This window comes from Orycteropus afer, unplaced genomic scaffold (genome assembly GCF_000298275.1).
Source record: "Orycteropus afer afer isolate SDZICR_OR568_19922 unplaced genomic scaffold, OryAfe1.0 scaffold00085, whole genome shotgun sequence".
Lineage (NCBI taxonomy): Eukaryota > Metazoa > Chordata > Mammalia > Tubulidentata > Orycteropodidae > Orycteropus > Orycteropus afer.
In genome coordinates this window covers 5,101,421-5,122,081 of record NW_006921672.1, presented here as the reverse complement: position 1 = coordinate 5,122,081, position 20,661 = coordinate 5,101,421, and the positions used below count along the sequence as shown (strand labels likewise).

Genomic DNA, 20,661 nt, shown 5'->3' with positions numbered 1-20,661 from the left:
CATTGCTTATGGGTGCAGATTCTCAAAGTTCCAACTGGAACAGAAGAGTCTTCAGAGGAAGGAACATGCTTGTCTCCGCAGAGTACTGGTTTGATAGGGACAGGTGATTTAGAAATTGGTTATTTAAAATGGGAGGACATAAAGGCATGAAATAGATGACTTAAATGTGTTTATAAGTGTGCTTGTACTGAATATAAGATGTAAACTGGGCTAATGTGTTTTCAGTTGTAATGTGTTAACTGTATCATGTTATGTTCAAGTATGACTTTATCATTGTCTTTCTTTAGAGATTATGTACAGTTTAAGGAGATGTGTACAGGTGTCAAATTGACAAGGACTGGACTCTATAGTTAAGGTTGTGAGTCAACTTGGCTGGGCCACGATTTTGAGTGATTTGACAGTTGTGATGTAGCTATTCCCCATGATGAGATTGGATGTGATATAATCACCTCCATAGTGGAATCTGCTGTCAGCAGCTAATCAGTTGAAGGGGAGTTGTTTTCAGGGTATGACCTGCTTCCAGTATATATGGAAGAACTTTGGGAAAGGTCTCTGGCTTTTTTCTCCTGGCCAATCATCATCTCCAGTTCCATGGCTTGAACCAGTGGCCTGCTGTGTTGCCTTCCAATCTTGGGATTGTTGCTTTCACAGCCTGTGAGTCCACAGCCTGATCTTGGATTCATCACCTGCAGCAGCCAGCAATCTGCCACACTGCCTGCCAATCTTGAGTCCATCGGCCCCTGCAGCTACGTGAGTCAGGAGAAGCCTCCAGCTGGATGTTTAGTCAATGGACTTGGGATTTGCCAGCCTCTACAACTGCATGAGCCATTTCCTGGAGATAAGTTTCTCCCTCCCTCTCTCTCTCTAAGCTTCACTGGTTTTGCTTCTCTAGGGAACCCAGCCTAAGATAAGAATAGATGTTGAATTTTATTAAGTGCATTTTTATTATCTATCAGTATATTTTTTCCCCTGACCTCAATTTTCACTTGGTAAAATGTATTAGTAATACATTTAGTATTAGTAACAGTGAATCATCCTTTTACTCCTAGAAAGAAATCTACTTGTTAATGGCAAATTGTTCATTTAATGTATCATTGCTTTTTATTTGTTGGTATTTATTTAGCATATTTATATCATTATTCCTAAGTACTTATCTCTGTGTCATTGGAAAGCTGTTTTTATAGATTAGTCTGGAATTGTTTTACTTGTAACATATATGGATTTGGGATTTTTGGAAGAGGTAGTACATGGCCTCAGTTTTTCCACTTCTATGGGTCTGTTTAGGTCATTTGTATTTTACTAGAATATTATCCTTTTCATCCAAATATTCAAGATCTAGGCTTCTTTTTGTGTATCTCTCCCCCTTCTGTTCTACCCCTTAGAGGACTGAGGTAACTGATAAATATCTGATAACTGATTGCTATCTCTGATTCCCAATTCCTGGGAAAGAAATTCTGACTGATTGGTCCAGCTTGGACATTATGTTCACCATTGATCCAATCAACTACGGCCAGGGAGTTTCATGTAATACAAACTAGGCTACTTGGTGCCACCTCTGTGTGGTCAGGAAGAAAATTTTCAGAGAGGGGAGATTATAGAACAGGCAAATAATAACACAAGTTGTCAATTCAGTGACAAAAATTGTCTATTTGGTTAACTCTTGTTGTTGTTATGTGCCGTCGAGTTGGACCCGACTCATAGTGACCCCTCCTTGGGTTTCCGAGGCAGTATCACTACGGAAGTAGATTGCCCAACCTTCCTTCCGAGGAGTGGCTGGTGGGTTTGAACCGCCAGCCTTCTGGTTAGCAGTCAAGTGCCTCAGCCACTGTGTGTGCTACCAGAGCTCCTGGTTAACTCTTAGATTTATCAATTATTCCATTTTCTCTTTTTTCCCCTAATTCACTGCTTCCTACTTGCATTGTTACTATGCTCTTTTCTTTACTATTGTTGTAAAAAATATATAGTAGAGATAGTCCTGGACTGTTTTTTGTAAGTATTCTTGAGGTCTTTAACAGATATGAATTACATTATTTAGTTGCCCTACTGCTTTGTATGATTTTGAGACTAGATCTGTCAAGGACCGAAAGAGGCCTATTAGAATCTCTTAGTACTGTTGTATCTCTAGTCCTTTCTCCTTTCACTGCCTTCTAGTTTTTTGCTTTGGACACTTTAATACTTTTATTTAGTGAATAAAACTTATGGTAACTATGACTATTTTGTAAGAAGCTCTGGTAGTGCTGTAGTTAAGGCATTGGGCTGCTAACCAAAAGCTAGGTGGTTCAAACGCACCAGCTGCTCCACAGGAGGAAGATGAGACAATCTACTTCTGTAAAGATTTACAGCCTTGGAAACCCAGTGGGGGTTACTATGAGTCAGAATTGACTCCATGGCAGTAGGTTGGGTTAGGGTTTTGCATACTTGTTCTGTGGCTCATGTATTTGATCATGACAAAGTGCTCCTTTTGTCCTATTTGATATTTATTTATTTTTGCCTTGCCTTGAACTATATTGACATTAATATTGTGAACCTTTCTCTTTTTTTTTTTACTTTTTCCTTTTCTTGGGATATTTTAGTCTATCCTTTTACTTTTGGTTTTTCTGAGTCCCTTGATTACAACTTAATTCTTTACATTTCACTCTTCTATTTACCAGAAGTTTATATTGGTAGATAGTATAAGATAGAGGTTTAACTTAGATTTTCCCTCAAGTTACTATTCCTATATATATTACATAATTAAATGAAGTCATTTGACCTAATCAAGAAAAAAGATCTTAAGGTAAGTTGTTCTTTTGTCTCCCACTGCTCTAGATTTCTGTGGTTCCTCAAGAGATTCCTCTTTATCATTGGACTTGGAATTATTTTATTTCTCTTTGGAAGTATGTTCCTTCATGCAGAGTTCATTAGCCTCACACGGGAGCCCTCCCATGCAGTTCCAATAGCACAGATGCTGAAGCTCTTACCTGAGGAGCGTATCAAAGACCTCTTTACCTATGACGGAATCTGGTGAGATATTGAGTGTCCTCTCCCTTCCATCTGCTTCCGCCTTGGCCTGATATCATCTGTGTTGCTCCTAAGGTTTACTATGTCCTACTGTGCCCATTATAGTTGATTCCCTCCCATCTTGAACCAGTGCTGCTTGCTAGAGTGATTCCAAACTGTGAGGACCAGAAAAGACCTGGTTCTGTAGTAGCATCCAGTGAAATCCCTTCAAACTCTGGAGGGTGTATTTGACCAAAACTACAGGAAAATGTCTGCCTCTCTGACCCCTCTGGTGGGGCAGAGATGCCACTGATATTCATATGAGCAATCAGATTTAAGGAAGTGTGAGGGATAATTCAACCTCTCCATCTTCTACCTCTATCCCCTTCCCTACCTCTAATCTCAAGCCTCCCTGTGACTCTGGAAAGGACCACTGCTGGCTTTTCAGGGTCTCAACCCCATCAGTATAGCCTGGGTGTGGGAAAAGAGGTTCTCAATGTAAACAAACTTAGGGTTAGGCCCCAGGTTCCCTCTTATCCGCCAGCCTGCCCACCCAATCCGTGTTAACAGTCCTCTTCTTTGTGTATTAGGCTGTTCCCAAAAAACCAGTGCAAATGTGAAGCCACCAGACAACAGGAAAGCTATAACTTTCAGGATGCCTATGGCACAAATGACCTTCCAGCAGTGAAAGCAAGAAGACAGGCTGAATATGAACACTTTCAGAGAAGGTAATGCAGACCATGAGGGCTCCTGGGCCCTGAAGCAGAGGCAAAGCCCTCTCTGATCTGTCCAGAGGGTATGTGTCCTAAGGGAAAGAAAAAGACTTCTATTAACTCATGTTCCAGGTACAGTACTAGGGACTTAACTTTATGTTGTTCTTGCTAACTGCTACAGAGTTAACTCTGATGCATGGCAACTTTATGGACAATAGAACAAAACATCGTCCAGTCCTGCGTCATTGTCAAAATTGCTAGTATGTTTGAGATAATCATGAGGATGTTGATGATAAATATTTATTATGACAGCTTCAAATCTGGTACAGTTTTGAGCCCTTCTCATATATTAACTCATGTGGCGAATGGGCATTAGACTCTGTGGGGAGGAAGTGTCAATCATATACTCTCCTGTATACCCTAAGCTCATTGGGAACAGGATCTGCACCAAATTATCTTTGTACCGAACACACAATGCCTTGCACAAAGCAGGTAGTCACTGTGCTTCAGCAGCTAAATGGGAACATTATGAAGCACAAGTAGGAGCTGAGCCTTTCCCTGCCCGGCCACTTCCTCCCTGGCATAAGACCCAGTTCACATCAATCATTACTATTGGGTTGTGTGTGGTTTTGTTCGGGCTTGTTTGGCTAGGTATAATCCCAAGATAGCTGGTCATTTCCGCAGGTGTAGGAGTGTGTAGGTGAGGACTGACCAGAACCACTTCCAGGTCCTTAGCCTTGCCTGTGTGGAATCAATTCCTTCTTAGAATTCCTTCTGCCCAGCTCCCTCCAGACCATTCCCTCCGACCAACAGTCACCAGCCTCATGCCCTCTTATTCCTCCCCTGCCCTTTCCCATCTCAACTTCTCTGTCTCTCAGCCTTCTTCCTACTTCCCTATTCCTTCTTCCTTTATCACAACCCCTAGCTCCTTGCACATCAGAATCCTTCCCTGGTAGAGACACTTATGACTCCTTTCCCTCTAGTCCCCATTTTGCCCAGGACAGAGACTGAAGCCATATTCCTAGTAAATGGGGCCCCTATTGCAATGCAGTGAATTACTTAATATGGCTCTTCTAGCCATGGTCTTTGTGACTCTAATCAGATGATTGGGTGGTACCATGCAAATGTGAGGTACTTGTTGCCCAGCAAGGGGATTGGCTAGCTTCTCAATAAAGTAAATAAGGGTGGTGTCTGTTCTGAGTGGTCGAACACTTGCTGTGACTGGTTGATGCTGGGCTGGCTATATGTGTTGCTGATATTTTGAATATCAATCCTGCCTTTAAACCATTTGAAATACACCTTTGTGGATGAGATCCATGTTTATTCCCACCCTAGAATGAGCCAGATTTCTCAGGACTGTCTACTAAAAGAGCCGTTAATTCTCTACTGATACATAGTGTAATGTTAGCAAAAGAATGTCAACTTCATAAAAAAATTGGGAGGGAATGTGACAGCTTTTAGAATTTATAATATGGGAATATAGAAAGAAAACTTTATGATGTTTAAATAATTTATGATATGGTATAGCTCGGCAGTGTTCAGATCTTCTTAAGTCTGTTAATTAGTTTGAATACATTAACGTTACTTATTCAATCTCAAAAACATGGGGGAAAATGTAAATTAGGTACATGGCACCCTTGTGTGAGTGGGACCATGTAAATAAGGTGTATGGAACCCGGACATGGGGATTGGTCGTTTTTGCCATCTGCTAGGCTTAAAATGAAGGAGCTCTGATGGTGCGGTGTCTAAGGAATTTGACTACTAACCAGAAGGTTGGCAGTTCAACCCATCAGTCACTCCAAAGAAGGAAGATGGGGCAATCTACTTCCATAAAGATTTACTGCCTTGGAAACCCAATGGGGGTGTTGCTATGAGTCAGAACTGACTTGACGGCAGTGGGTTTGGTTTGGTTTTGGGTGAGGCTTAAAACGAGCCATCCCAGAGGTGGAAAAGGGAGATCTCACTCCCATCAAGAAAGAAGGGTCAGGAGTGCAGCACCTCCTCAGACCTGAGTTCCCTGTACTGAGATGAGAAGCAGCCACAGAGAAACTGTAGTCGAGAAACCACAGCAGCAGATCCTGGCACGAGTCAGAGTTGTGGGCTTCCTGGCCCATGGGGTGAGAAAGCTGAGTGCCTTCAGGCTTGCTGGTAGCGTGGGGTGTCTCTTTGGGCACCTATCAGCAGAGCTAAAAGGGCGTTGTAACACTTGCCTGAGCAGGGCAGAGGCCAAGAAGCCACAGGGCTGAGAGGCCGAGGCCAAGGCCAGAGAGAAGCATGCCTGTGGCACAGCTGAGAAGAGGCTATATTAATTGAAGAACTATATCCTGAGTTGCTCCTGATATTGAATTGCAACCTGTTATTTCCCTAATAAACCCTATAATTGTGAGTATTGTGTGTGAGCTCTGTGTGGCCATTGAAATGGATTATTAGACCTAGCAGAGAAGCAGAAAGTGCTGTGGGAGGGAAATGGTTGGTGCCAGGATTGGTAAAAAGGTTGGAGGGTGGCAACATGTCTGACCTCGGCCTCACAGAAATCAGTCTTGAGCTGTTAATGTTGCTCTGGATCCTCCTTCCGCCTTGTGAAATTAGAGGAGATCAGATGCTGCCCCGTGCCGCTTTTACACCTGTGCTTCTCCTCACGTCGTTCACTTGTGATACAGACCTTCATTGCACTCTACCCTGTGTCAGGCACTGTTGCAGGCACTTCAAGTCTCCAACTTGAGGCACCTCAGAAAATAGTGACAAAGAGAAAACAGGCAAACAGTAGGAACTGTCCTGAAAGAGGCAGACAGAGAATTCAAGGGACCTTACAAAATAGTGGCTGTGTTAGACTGGGTTCTCTAGAGAAACAAAACCAGTAAAGCTTATATATATACAGAGAGAGAGAAATTTATCTTAGGAAAATGGCTCACACACTTATACAAGCTGGCAAGTCCAAAGTTCTTGGATCAAACGTCAAGCTGGAGGCTTTTCCCGATTCACGCAGCTGCACGGGCTGAGGAACTCAAGGTTGGCAGGCAGTATACTGGCTGTTGACTCCAATGAATGACGAATCCAAGATCTCCAGGCTGAATGGTGGATTGTTCGCTCACAGGCAGTTGTAAGCAGCACAACAGAATCCTAATCCACAGAAGAGTGTCTCTTTTCCCAGGATGTCCATTAATATACTGGAAGCAGGCCACACCCTAGGGAAACTCCCTTTCAACAGATTGGCTGCTCAAAACATATTCATCTGATCCCATCATGGGAATAACCACATCAGAACTGCTTAAGCCACACAGAATTGTGGTCCAGCCAAGTTGACACACAGCTCCAACTATCACAGTGGCAAAAAGAAAACAGGCAAACAGTGGGAACTGTCCTGAAAGAGGCAGACAGAAGGGGTTATGGGAGCACAGAACCACAGCATAAGGTACTTCTTGGTGTGATAGCTTATCACACTGAGAGATGGTTCTGTCTCTATTTTTCTTATCTGTTCTATTATTCTATAATCTCACTGAGAGGATCAATTGCTAGAGGCGGACATCATGTGCGGTACAGTAGAGGGCCACTGAGGGCAAGGGTGGTCCTCAGTGAGATGAAGTCCACGTTGTGGCTACTGTGCCAATCTGTCTTTGCATGGGGCACTCCTGCCTGTTTCCTACTTGCGTCAAAATCTGACATGGAAGAGATTTGGTTGCTATGCAGCATGAATGCTCTGCTGGCCATGACTGAACTGTTTTGAACCAGCTCCAAGCCCTGGTTTGAACCGCCAACCTTTTGGTTCCCAGCTGAGAGCTTAACTGTTATACCACCAGGGCTCCTGGGAATATACCAAGGGTACAAAATTTGGGAAAAGTCCTTAGAAATGAAGATTATAATACTTAGCATATGTAAAACATTTCATTCTAAAAAAGGAAAAGGGAATGAAGATTGTTTGTATCATTGTGGTGGTGGCACTGCCTCAACGTAGTCAGGCCCTCATTGTCAGGGGAGTTCAAAGTCATCACCTAGTCACACTACTCATTTATCTGTTGAGAACATATCATTCCACTGCCATATGCAATACTGGAATTAAATGCTCGGGATTTATCAACCAGATTGTTGGTTGTTGTTGTTGTTATGTTCCGTCAAGTTGGACCTGACTCGTAGCGACCTCTCCTTGGGTTTCTGAGGCAGTATCACTACTAAAGTAGATTGCCCCATCTTCCTTCCCGGGAGTGGCTGGTGGGTTTGAACTGCCAGCCTACTGGTTAGCAGTCAAGTGCCTTAGGCACTACGCTACCAGAGCTCCCAGATTATTGGTAGGATGTAGCAAAAACTGATTTTGGTTGCTTATATCAAAAGGGAAATTATTAGAAAGATGTTGTTAGGGCCTCACTAGATCCTTAGGTGGTAGAATAGTCAGGGAGCACTGAAGGGCTGAGCAGGCTATGCAAGCTATCTCCAGATCACCACCTTAAGGTTCAGGGTACTCAGCCTAAGTCAAGAATTTAGGCAGGAAGAGTGTGAGACGAGTCCCTCCAAGTTTGACTTTGAGAGTCAGTTACTACCCCTCAAACTATATACGAATGGAAGTTTCCCAAAAAAGAAATGAAGATACCAAAAGGAAGTGAGTGTTGAGAGCTGGAGCACCAGTGGAATCCACAGGGGATTCTGGCACAGCCTTGAACCCTGGCTCCACCATGTCCTAGTTGTGTGGGAAGCACTACGGCTCAGTAGTTATCAGTGCTGCCAATTCACCCACTGCATTTGGTTCCTGCATCCTCCACCTCTTAGCTATGTAACCATAGACAAGCTGTCTCACCTCTCTGTACCTCAGTTTCCCACTTTGTAAAATGAGAGAATAGTATCTAACTCCTAGAGTTGTTGTGAGGATATAATAAATTGACAAATTGTTAGGGCTTAAAACTGTACCAGATTTAAGGTTGTCATGGTAAATATTTATCATCAGTATTGTTAAACTAAAAATCATATTAAGTTAATAATATAAATTGAAGTTTACTTAATATATGATTTGAAAAGTAAGCAGTACTTCTGAGTAGAGATTCAGGTGTATCAAAGATGAAAGAATCTAAAAATTTTTTTTTTTTTTTATTGTGATTTGGGTGAAAGTTTACAGAGCATATTCATTTTCTATACAGCAGTTCATACACATTTTGTTTCATGATATTGATTGCACTTCTCCACAATGTAACAGCTTTCTTCCCACTTCCTCCCTGTAGTTATCTCTTCCCTGTGTCCTTCTTTCCTATGCATTCCTGCCTCCTGAGCTAGCTCCTTGTGCAAGTACTGCCCTTCTGTTCTCCTATCATTCTAAGGAGTGTATCTACCTGATGTAGATGTTCACCTCATATGCCTGTCTATTGTTTGGCTGGAAGCCACAGGAGTTCAGTTCCAGAGCTGAAGGGTAACTAAGGGCCATAGTCTCAGGGGTCTATCAGACCAGCAAACCTGGTCTTGTTTATGATTTTGAGTTTTGTTCCACATTGTTCTCACACTTTGTCCAGAATCTCCTGCACTGATTCCTTTACTAGTGGTTGATAGCGGTAGCCAGGCACCATCTAGAGGAACTTCCAACAATTCTTGAGCCCGCTTATCAACATGGCCTAGAAAAGGACCAAAACAGCGTTTATTTAATAACAACTTACTGTAAAACACAGCTACCAGTCAGACCCTGGAGTTTCTTCTGGAAACTGATGGCACATAGATAATTCTTCAAAAGAGCCCAATGCCTCAGGCAAAATGGTTTTACTAAGCAAAGATGTCACTTTAAGGACTAAGTTATGCCTGACTCAAGCCATGGTATTTTCTTTTTCTTTTCTTCTTTTTTTTTTTTTCCGGAGAATTTTAATTCAGTTATAATTTTTAACAAAAGGAAAACAATCCAAAAAAAAAGTGGATTTTTAAACAGACCTTTTTTTGTTTGTTCTGTAAAAATAATATACCCACAATCCTATTCTCCAGGGAGGAACACTGGTAAAATTTTGTTACTTAAAAAAATGTGGTTTCCATTCTTAAATAATATTTCTGGAAGGGATCTCTTGGATCCAGTAAACAGATCTTTCTTCTTCCTTTAAATCCCTAGAGCACCCACTGTTGCCACCCAGTTATATGCACTTCTCATACAGTATAATAGAACATCATCTTGTTGGAGTAATAATTTTCTGTGCAAAATTATGTCCCCCATCCTCCAGTTGGAGCATGTGTCCCCTGAGAAACAAACTCACTGCCATCCAGTTGGACCAGACTCATAGCAACCCCTTCCTTGGGTTTCTGAGGTGGTATCACTACAGCAGTAGATTGCCCAACCTTCCTTCCGAGGAGTGGCTGGTGGGTTTGAACTGCCAGCCTTCTGGTTAGCAGTCACTATGCCACCAGAGGTCCTTGTGTACCCTGAGGGCAGGGAAAATGTCTCCAGTAGTGCTTAGAATAGGAGCTCTGGTAGCATAGTGCCTAAGGCACTTGACTGCTAACCAGAAGGTGGTTCAAACCCACCAGCCACTCCCTGGAAGGAAGATTGGGCAATCCTACTTCTGTAGTGATACTGCCTTGGAAACCCAAGGAGGGGTCACTATGAGTCGGGGCTGACTCCACAGCACATAACAACAACAACAGTGCTTAGAATACCACCGTGATAAACATAGCAAAGTAGGAAGAGCATAGACTTTGCCCTCAAAGATATCTGAATTTGAATTCTGCATCTGCCACTAACAAGCTATCGCTTAGTCTCTGGGTCTTAGTTTCCTACCTGAAAAGCATGAATAATAAGAATAATGCCTACTCTAATGGGCTTGTGGGAGACCAAATAATAATGTCTAACAGAGCCTGACCTTAAAAGTTACCGAATAATATGCTGCTTTTCTTCCTCCTCCTCTTCATGGACCTTACTTCCTAGTAGAACAATATTAAGCCAATTAACAAAAGACAGACCAAACCATGGCCCTAAGCCTCTGTGCCAAGAAAACAAATCCCATGACGTGTTTGGTTATACATAAGCCTCAGCAGCAGCTATTCTGAAAAGCGTCAGACTGTGTGTTATTAATACACAACATCATTCACCTATTAAGGCACAAATACCTCCTTGGGAGTCTAACAGGAAATCTAATGATAGTCTGTTTTGTAAAGTCACAGCTTGAATTTCAGATACTTTTAAGATTATGCTCTTTGTATGAAGGGATGGACACTGGGAGGAGGTAACTATGGGGAGGAAGTGGGAGGGGAGCTGCTGCATTGTAAATTTTGGTCAATGACATGAGACAAAGTATATGTGAACTGCTGTATGAAAAGTGAATTTACTCTGTAAATCTTCACCCAAATCCTAATAATAAAAAAAAAAAAAAACAAGATTATGCTCTTTACAGCTTAGAAGTTTATCAATGAAAATTTCAAATTCAAATATATCTAAAACCATTTAAAATCTGATTATTTCCTTTTAATGCAAGAATTAGCTATTTCAGTAACAATTAGCAGTATGCTGACTATAAAGTAAGGAACCCTAGTGGCACAGTGGTTAAAGCGCTCATCTGCTTTAACCACCAGCTACTCTGCAGAAGAAAGAGGTGGCAGTCTGCTTTGGTAAAGATTCCAGCCTTGGAAACCCTTTAAGTTTCTTTTCTGATCTTAATTTTATGTTTCTCTCATGTTTCTTATTTTCCCTTTTGATTAATTGATTATATATATAATATACATATTATATATAGGAAAAGCATAACAAGAACCAGTTTAATCTGCTGGTAAAAAACAAGCCCACTAGTTAGATAGTTTAGGAGAACGGAGAAAATGGTTTCTTCTATCCAGAAAATAGAACATCAAAGCATCAACAATATCCCCCACATCAAATTCATAATAATTTTCTACTACACAGAGCTATGTAACTAATTTCTGTTCCGTGAGATTATGCCTCCGCAGCTGTCTGTGAAGCCGTCAGCTTCCTTCCATGCAAAAGTCCTGGAAATCTTGATTCAGTGCGGTGGTATCTATGTTCAAAATATCACAGCCCTTTTCATAAGTCTGAGGAGCTCTGGTGGCATAGTGCCTAAAGCATTTGACTGCTAACCAGAAAGAAGGCTGGTGGTTCAAACCCACCAGCCACTCCTCGGAAGGACGGTTGGGCAATCTACTTCTGTAGTGATACCGCCTCGGAAACTCAAGGAGGGGTCACTATGAGTCGGATCCGACTGGTGGCAGTGAGTTCGGTTTGGTTTTGGTTTTCCTAAGTCTGATATAGGCCATGTTTTGTGGACTCTGGCCATGCGCTTTCAGGGAGTCAGCAGAGTACAAATTATCTCTAGATGATACAACTTAAGAATGGCCATGGTTAATTTATTACTACTAATGAAACAATCTGATTAGGATTCATTACAAAATAATGCAAAACACAATAAAGTCAATTAAAAACAACTTTAGACAAAAATATCTCTAAATATAGGAGCTCTGGTGGTGTAGTGCCTAAGGCACTTGACTGCTAACCAGAAGGCTGGCGGTTCAAACCACCAGCCACTCCTGGGAAGGAAGATGGGGAATCTACTTCAGTAGTGATACCGTCTGGGAAACCCAAAGAGGGGTCGCTATGAGTTGGATCCTACTCGAAGGCAATGAGTTTGGTTTTATTTCTAAACATAACGATTAACCCTATTTTCAAAGAAAATAAAAAGAAGAGTAACTATTACATAAAATTTATGAAAATGGATGACCATCATCCTTAGTGAGAAAAGAACCCTAGTACTGTGGGTAATTTCAGTCAATGTCATGAGACGAACTGTGTATGAACTGTGTGGAAAATGAATTTACTCTGTAAACTTTCACCCAAATCACAAAAAAATTTAAAAAAAAAAAGGAATCCTATATATAACATATAATAATTCTTGAACATAATATAAACATAAAGCATATCGTTAGGTTATACCAAGAATATACCAATATAATCAGGTTTCTAAATGTCTGAATATTAATAAAACTCTATAGGTAAGTGGAGTAAAGCCTCAGTTGAAACCCATGATGCTGAATTTAAATTAAATAAAATTGTAATCAAGTTAGCAATTAAAAAAAATAAAATTATGACTGATAACATTATACTTTCATTGTCTCATATCAGGCAGCACATAAGAGGAGACACTGAAACATACATTTTTAACCCGAAGAAAATTAGGCATTTCTCCTTATTTGACAACACGTTTTCTGTAACTTACCATACATCACATATGTTTTATTTTTTTCTAGCACTTTCCCCTTACAGAGCAGGAACAGCTCTTTTGTAGCTTTTCATGATGTTTCAGTTGTCAGGAGTTTATCACAGGTTACCAAGAATCAGTCCTTACTTAGCTATTCAACCAAAATAACAACAGAAGATGTTAAAGGTAAAAATCTTAGTTTTTTCAAAGGCCATGAGGCTTGGTTTTCTTAGTCAAGGACATCAAAGTCAGTACAAACTCGGTTTATTCTAATGAGACACTGAACCCTTGCCTTCCAAGAAGATTACACAGAAGATAAAGTTAGTCTTCAGTCAAGTAATTAAAGAAAATTAGTTATTTTAACAGTGAGAAATCCAATGTTTACATACCCTGGTTATTAAAGCTCTTCAAAATATCAAATTAACCCATCAAACTTTAGACATGACAGATAAAAACTTAGACCATATCAAATAGAATTCCCCCTTTAAAAAAAATTTTTAACTTACACTTTGTCACATGTTCTTATAGTATAACCTTTTAAGTGCCAAGTGAACACATTTATTAGCAGACCCAAATATATATATTCTTTCTATGAGACATAAAAAGCAAAATATATATAAACTAAAATACAACGAATATCCATTAATTCAATTTAATAGCATAAATGGCCTAAAGATTTTTAAATTATTTTTAAGTCTTTATACCACAAACACAAATTTTTTTAAAATTTTTATTGTGATTTGGGTGAAAGTTTACAGAGCAAATTTGTTTTCCATACAGCAGCTCACATACACTTTGTCCCATGACATTGACTGCAATTTCCCACAATGCAACAGCTCTCTTCTCACTTCCTCCCCATAGTTACCTCTTCCCTGTGTCCTTTCCTCTCATGCACTCCTGCCCCCTGAGCTGTCTCCCTGTGCATACACAACCCTTCTATTCTCCCATGATTGATCTCTCCAAAGAATGTATCTACCTAATGTGAATATTCAGCTCATATGCCTGTCTTTTGTTTGGCTGGAAGCCACAGGAGTGGGTTCAATTCCAGACCTCAAGGGCTGCTAGGGACCATAGTCTCAGTGGTCCCACCAGGCTCTATCAGACCAGCAAACCTAGTCTTTTTTTTTTTTTTTTTTTAATGCTCTTGACTTTTGTTCCACACTGTTCTCCCACTCCATCCAGGATCTCCTACATAGAGCCCCCTCTGAGTGGTTGACAGTTGTAGTCAGGCACCATCTAGTTCTTCTGGTCTCTTAATTGTACAGGTGGAGGATTGCATAGTGTATCAGTTGCTTAGACTAATTGTTTCCATGCATCTTTGGTTTTCTTCATTAATCTTTGTTCTGGATGAGGAGAGATGGCTGCTTGCAAGCTTTTAAGATCTTGGTCACTACTTGCCAAAGTAGGATGTGAAACAATGTTTTTGTGTATTATGTTATGCCAATTGAGCTTGATGTTCCCTGCGACTATGGTCCCGAGCCCACAGGTCCAGCTGTTTGCTCCCTCTGGGTAGCTGGTTGTGGCCAAGAAGTGACTACAATCTTATCCCTTGTCAGCTCTACTATATACCTAGGAATTCTTACAGAATGTACAAATACACTTGTAAAAACATTGTCTGCCAACCCTATACATGGTCATGGGCACTATCCCCCCTGCATAGACATACCTAATAGTTCAGCTTGTCCACCCATCTATCTACCCATAGATATCAATGTTTGCCTTCACTGACAACGCAGTACTGTATGTGCAAAAGAGTTTATCTTTGTTGTCTGTACCTCCTAGGTACCTCTCTACATCTTCCTCTTCCTCAATACCACCATGTTGATCACTCACTCACATTTAGTAAAATGCCCTTCTCTTCACCCAAATCAATACTTGTCTCTACCTATCTAACAGTGTTCCCTCCCCTCCCCTCCGACCCTTGGTAATTAATAAAGAAAATTTCCTTCCATATATAAACCTTCCCTTGACTTTTCACAATAAAAGACTAATACAATATTTGTCCTTCTGTGATTGACTTATTTCACTCAGCATAACGTTCTCCAAGTTCATGCATGTTATGCGTGTTTTTCAGATTCTACGTTATTCTTTAGGGTTGCATAGTATTCCATTGTGTATGTGCCATAGTGGTTATCCATTCTTCTGTTGATGGGCACCTAGGTTGTTTCCATCTTTTTGCTATTGTAAATAGTGCTGTGATGAACACGGGCATGCATATATTTGTTCTTGTCCTGGCTCTTACTTCTTTAGGCTATAAACCCAGTAATGCAATTGCTGGGTCAAATGGCATATCTAATTCCAACTTTAAAAGGAATCTCCATACTGCTTTCCACAGTGGTTGTATTAGAGTCCCACCAGCAGTGTATGAGAGTCCCAATGTCTCCACATCCTCGCCAGCATTTGCTATTTTCTGTCTTGCTGAACTTTGCTACTAGTGCTGGGGCCAGATGGTATCTCATTGTTGTTTTGATTTGCATCTCTCTAATGGCTAATGATCATGAACATTTTTTCATATGTTTGTTGGCCACCTGAATATCGTCTTTGGTGAAGTGTCTGTTCATGTCTTCTGCCCATTTTTTAATTGGATTATTTGTTTTTTTTTGTTGTTGAGGTGTTAGAGTTTTCTATAAATTCTAGAGATAAGTCCTTTTTCATATATGTCATTACAGAATATATTTTCCCAATCTATAGGTTCTCTTTTGACTCTTTTGGAGAAGTCTTTGGAAGCACATAAAAATTTAATTTTTAGAAGGTCCCATTCATCTAGTTTCTCTTCTGCTGTTTGTGCATTTTGGGTTATGCTTGATAGTCTATTTATGCCATAAATTAGGGCCCCTAAATTTGCCCTTAGTTTTTCCTTGAGGAACTTTATAGTTTTAGGTTTCACGTTTAAGTCTTTGATCCATCTGGAGTTAGTTTTTGTGTATAGTGTAAGGTACAGATTTTGTTTCATTTTTCTGTAAATGGATATTCAGTTTTTCCGGCACCATTTGTTAAACAGACAATCTCTTACCCATTTAATGAATTTTGGCCTTTTGTCAAAGAGCAGCTGACCATAAGTTGATGGATCTATTTTGGGGTTTCCAATTCTATTCCATTGGTCTATGTGCCTGTCATTGTACCAAGACCAGGCAGTTTTAACTACTTGGCTGTATGGTAGGTTTTAAGATCCGGGAGTGTGAGACTTCCTACTTTGTTCTTCTTCTTCAATAGTGCTTTGCTTATCCCAAGTCTCTTTCCTTTCCATATAAAGTTAGTAATTGGTTTTTCCATATCTTTATGTTGATGGGATCTGGATTGGGATTGCATTGAATGTATAGATTGCTTTGAGTAGAATTGACATTTTCACAATGTTCAATCTTCCTATCCATGAGCATGGTATGTTCTTCCATTCATGGAGATCTCTTATGGTTTCTTGAAGTAGTCTTTTGTAGTTTTCTTTGTACAGGTCTTTTGTGTCCCTGGTAAGATTTAGTCCCAAGTGTTTTTTGTTTTTTTTTTTTTGGTAGCTATTATAAATGGTATTGATTTCCTTATTTCTTATTCAGCAATCTCTTTGCTGGTGTAGAGGAATCTGACTGATTTTTCTGTGTTGATCTTCTATCCTGCCACGATGCTAAATCTCTCAATTAGTTCCAGTAATTAGTTTTTTACTGAGTCTTTTGGGTTTTCTAGGTATAGGATCATATTACTAGCAAATAGGAATAGTTTTACTTCTTCCTTACCTATTTGGATGCCTTTGATTTCCCTTTCTTGCCTTATTGCCCTGGCTAGGACTTCCAATACAATGTTGAATAGAAATGGTGATAGAAGGTATCCTTGTCTGGTTACTGTTTGCAAAGGGAATAGTTTCAGTCCCTCTCCATTGAGACTAATGTTGGCTGTTGGTTTTGCATATCTGCCCTTTATTATGTTGAGGAATGTCTCTTCTATTCCTATTTTGCTGAGAGTTTATAAGGAATGGGTGTTGGATTTTTTCCAATGCCTTTTCTGCTTCAATTGTTATGATTATGTGGTTATTTTCCTTTGTTTTATTTATGTGATGGATGACATTAATTGTTTTTCTAATGTTGAACCATCCTTGCATGCCTGATATGAACCCCACTTGGTCATAATGTATTATTTTCTTGATATGTTGTTAGAATCTATTAGCTAGGATTTTGTTGAAGATTTTTGCATCTATATTCATGAGAGATATTGGTCTATAGTTTTCCTTTTAGTGATGTCTTTCCTTTGTTTTGATATCAAAGTTATCCTTGCTTCATAAAATGAATTTGGGAGGATTCTATCTTTTTCTATGACAAACATAATTATTGTTGAAACAAAGTTCATTTAAATATTTTAAGTCTTTATTCGACCTTTTACCTTGTCTCAGTTTCTTTCCCAATCTAGCCTTGTTGTTGATGGTGTTATGTACTGTCAAGTCGGACCTAGAATTGATTCCACACAGGCAGGGCTAAGGACCTAGAGGTGGTTCTGGTCAGTCCCCACCTGTACTCTCCTGTACCTGTGGAAATGACCAGCTCTCTTGGGATTATACCTTGCCAAACAGGTCTGAACAAAACCAAACACAACCCAATGGTAATGATTGATGTGAACTGGGTCTCATGTCAGTGAGAAAGTGGCTGGGCAGGGAGAGGTTTAGCTCCCTCCTAGTGCTTCAAAGTGTTCCCATTTAGCTGCTGAAACACAGTGACTACCTGTTTTGTGCAAAGCTATGTTTAATACAGAGGTCTTGTTCCCAATGAACTTACAGTATAATGAAGAGGATATGATTGGCATTTCCTCTCCACAGAGGCTAGTGCCCATTCTCCACATGACATTCTCCATATCATATCCATCATCTCTGACATCAACTTCTCCTCCTCTGCCCAAGTTGGCGGTCATATAATGGCTGCTGTCTCAAGTCCAGGGGTGAGATGATGATGGACCAAATGCAGAACCAGAGTAAGAGCACAAACTTTCCCAGAACAGTCTTATATATACCTTCACGGAACCTAAGGGTGGTGACTTGAGTCAAACCCTCCAGCAAGGCAGGACTCAAGATACATCCCACCCTAAATAGGCATAAACCAAAGAAAACCAAACTGAACTGCTGTTGAGTTGATTACCACTCATACTGACCCCTCCTTGGGATTCCAAGACAGTGTTGAAATAGGACCAAACGCGGGTCCCTGCCTGGTGCGCAGTCAGGCCAAAACAGTTTACATGCCGAGTGATTAAGAGGAGAGAAAATTACTTATTGCAAAGTGGCAATGCAAAGAGGCAGGGGTACTCATACCCAGATCTGACTCCCTAAAACTCCATCGAATTACAGTTTTGTAGGTTTCAGAAGAAAGGGTTATGCATATTCATAAAAATTTCAGGAATTTGGGTGTGAGATGGTTGATGATTGGCTGAAATTTCCTTCGCCTCAGTTTAAAGGGACAGTAGTGTTTTGATCCAGTGCGCTTGTGTACCGGATGAGTCACGCTGGCTTTCTGTCATCAGCTGATCGGGGCTTAGGCAGAGGGGAGAGTGTTAGTTCCCAGTAACTTTGTTCCTCTCTGTCCCACTGCACATATCTGGGGGCCAGAGTTAATTTTCAAGTTGTTTTCTAAGACACATTAATGTGTTTATCACCTGTGCCTAAGGAAATAGCAGGAAAGAATGTTTTTTGTTCCATTCAGTTCTTAAAGAACTGAGCTTATTGTGTTTACTCATCTGTCTCCAATGGGGTGGGGAAATAGTTGAGGGTAATTACTTATCTATTCCCATCCAGGTCCTATCTGTTTTCACCAGGGTGGGGAAAATAATTTTGACTTTACTTGGTTTCAGTGTCTCTATGGAAGTAGATTACCCAATCTTCCTTCCCAGGAGAGGCTGGTGGGTTTGAATTGCCAGCCTTCTGGTTAGTAGTCAAATGCCTTAGGCACTATGCCACCAAAGCATAGAGACTAGGATTTATAATACATCACAAAATACAGGATGATGGCTAGAAGAGCCATAGTAAGCAATTCATAGCACTGTAGTGACATTTACAGCCAGGCCTCAGCAAGCAGGCATTTTCACCTTAGTTACTGAACACATGACTTATTATTCTAATTATTGGGGTCTGGGCCTGGATCTGAGTTCTCCACCAGGAATGAGGCCTTATTTAGCTTTGGGTCCCCAGTTTAGCACAAGGCCTGGTCATCAGTAAAGGAATGAGTAATGGGTCTGACTCTAGGTGGAGTTCTGGATGTCGCAAACTTCCTGAGGGAAGAGGGCATTGTGCAAAACAAAACTTCAGTTATTAAAATAATCAGGTGATCTAAAAACACTTATTAGGAAAGAGCTCTAGAAAGCACTAAAAACCAAAAATCAAACTCAGTCCTGACTCACAACGACCCCTCCTTGGGTTTCTAAGTTGGTATCACTATCAAAGTAGATTGTCCAACCTTCCTTTCGAGGAGTGGCTGGTGGGTTTGACCCGCCAGCCTTCTGGTTAGCAGTCAAATGACTTAGGTACTATGCCACCAGAGCTCCAAGACACAGAAAGAGTGTATTCTACCTTTGTGTTAAAATAGAATAGCTGTTTATAGGTTGAAGAGCCAAGTCCACTTGTGGTGGTTATGTTTATGTGTCAGCTTGGCTGGACCTGGTTGAGTACCTGGGCAGTTGGTGGCAGTTATTCCCCATGATGAGACTGGCAATCAACTCCTTGGTGGGAGTACCACAAGCAGCTGAGTAGCTGCCTTTGGGATATGGTCTGCTTCCTGTATGTAAGGAGAAGCCTTGGGCATGGTATCTAGCCTATGGCACACTTGGACCCTGCCTGTAGCTGTGTCGTTGTTCAGCAGCCTGCTGTGCTCTGCCGACCTTGAGATTTACAATGGACTTAAGTTAATGGCCTGCCATGTGGATTGGTAACATCGGGACAGTGCCTTTTATTTGTCAACCTTGGGGCTTCTCAGCCTTAGCAGCCAGCAGCTGTCTGAATGAAGAAATGCCTCTAGTTCCAGTGGGCCAGGAGCAGGAGGCAGAGCTGGACCTCAACGCTGAGGGGCTTTCACCCAGCCCCTAGAGCCTGGCACTTGAACTTGGACTTAAAGCCTCTAAATTGTAAGAATAAACTCCTGTTTGTTAAGGTTAAGGCCATCCCATTGGTGGTATATTCTTGTCAGAGCAGCACTAGGTAACCAGAACACCACTCAAAGGTACCTGGAAAGAAATTCCTGGCAATCTACTTCCAGAAAAACAGCCATGGAAAACCCTATTGCACCCAGTTCAATTCTGACACACGAGTCTCAGTCAACTTGAGGGCAACTGGTTTTAAGAGGTTACAACAGCTTTCTTGGGAGGAAAATCTGATGAAGGCCCAGAAAAAGCACAATAAGGACTGAGGAAAACAGCTGTCTAAAGCTCACGTGAAGAGGAGTCAGCAGAGGTGAGTGCCTTGAATGTCAAGGAAAAGGTGTTTAACTTTTCTGGGATCCCAGGTCCCATTTAGAATTTGCTGAAAGCTGTGGATTTTCTCCTTGGAAAAAGACACTTGCATTCACATAAAGCCCAAGCCATTTAAGAATCCCTACTTTAAAGAAAAAACAAACCCATGATAGACTATGTTGGAAAGTGTGGAGTAAAACAGAAACAAACATGGCATTCACTGTTGTTACGAATGTAAATTGGTATAATTTGGAAATATGCATTAAAATTTGAAAGTACATATAATTTAACCAAATATTTTTATTTCTAAGAATATACCCTGCTGATACAGTGGCACCTGTACACAAGAAATATGTTTAAGGATGCTCGTGGCAGCACTGTGTATAACAGCAAAATCTTGGAAACTTAAA

At 40.8% G+C, this 20,661-nt stretch overlaps 1 protein-coding gene across 1 annotated transcript in view; it reads left to right on the top strand.

The window, feature by feature from the left end:
* Window positions 1-2,207: 2,207 nt before the first annotated feature.
* Window positions 2,208-20,661, top strand: part of B4GALNT2 (beta-1,4-N-acetyl-galactosaminyltransferase 2) — a 50,678-nt gene continuing 32,224 nt past the window's right edge. Inside the window, exons 1-3 of the mRNA XM_007942176.2 lie at window positions 2,208-2,218; window positions 2,809-3,003; window positions 3,570-3,707. Coding sequence (XP_007940367.1) covers window positions 2,208-2,218; window positions 2,809-3,003; window positions 3,570-3,707 — 344 coding nt within the window. The remainder of the gene's footprint in view (window positions 2,219-2,808; window positions 3,004-3,569; window positions 3,708-20,661) is intronic.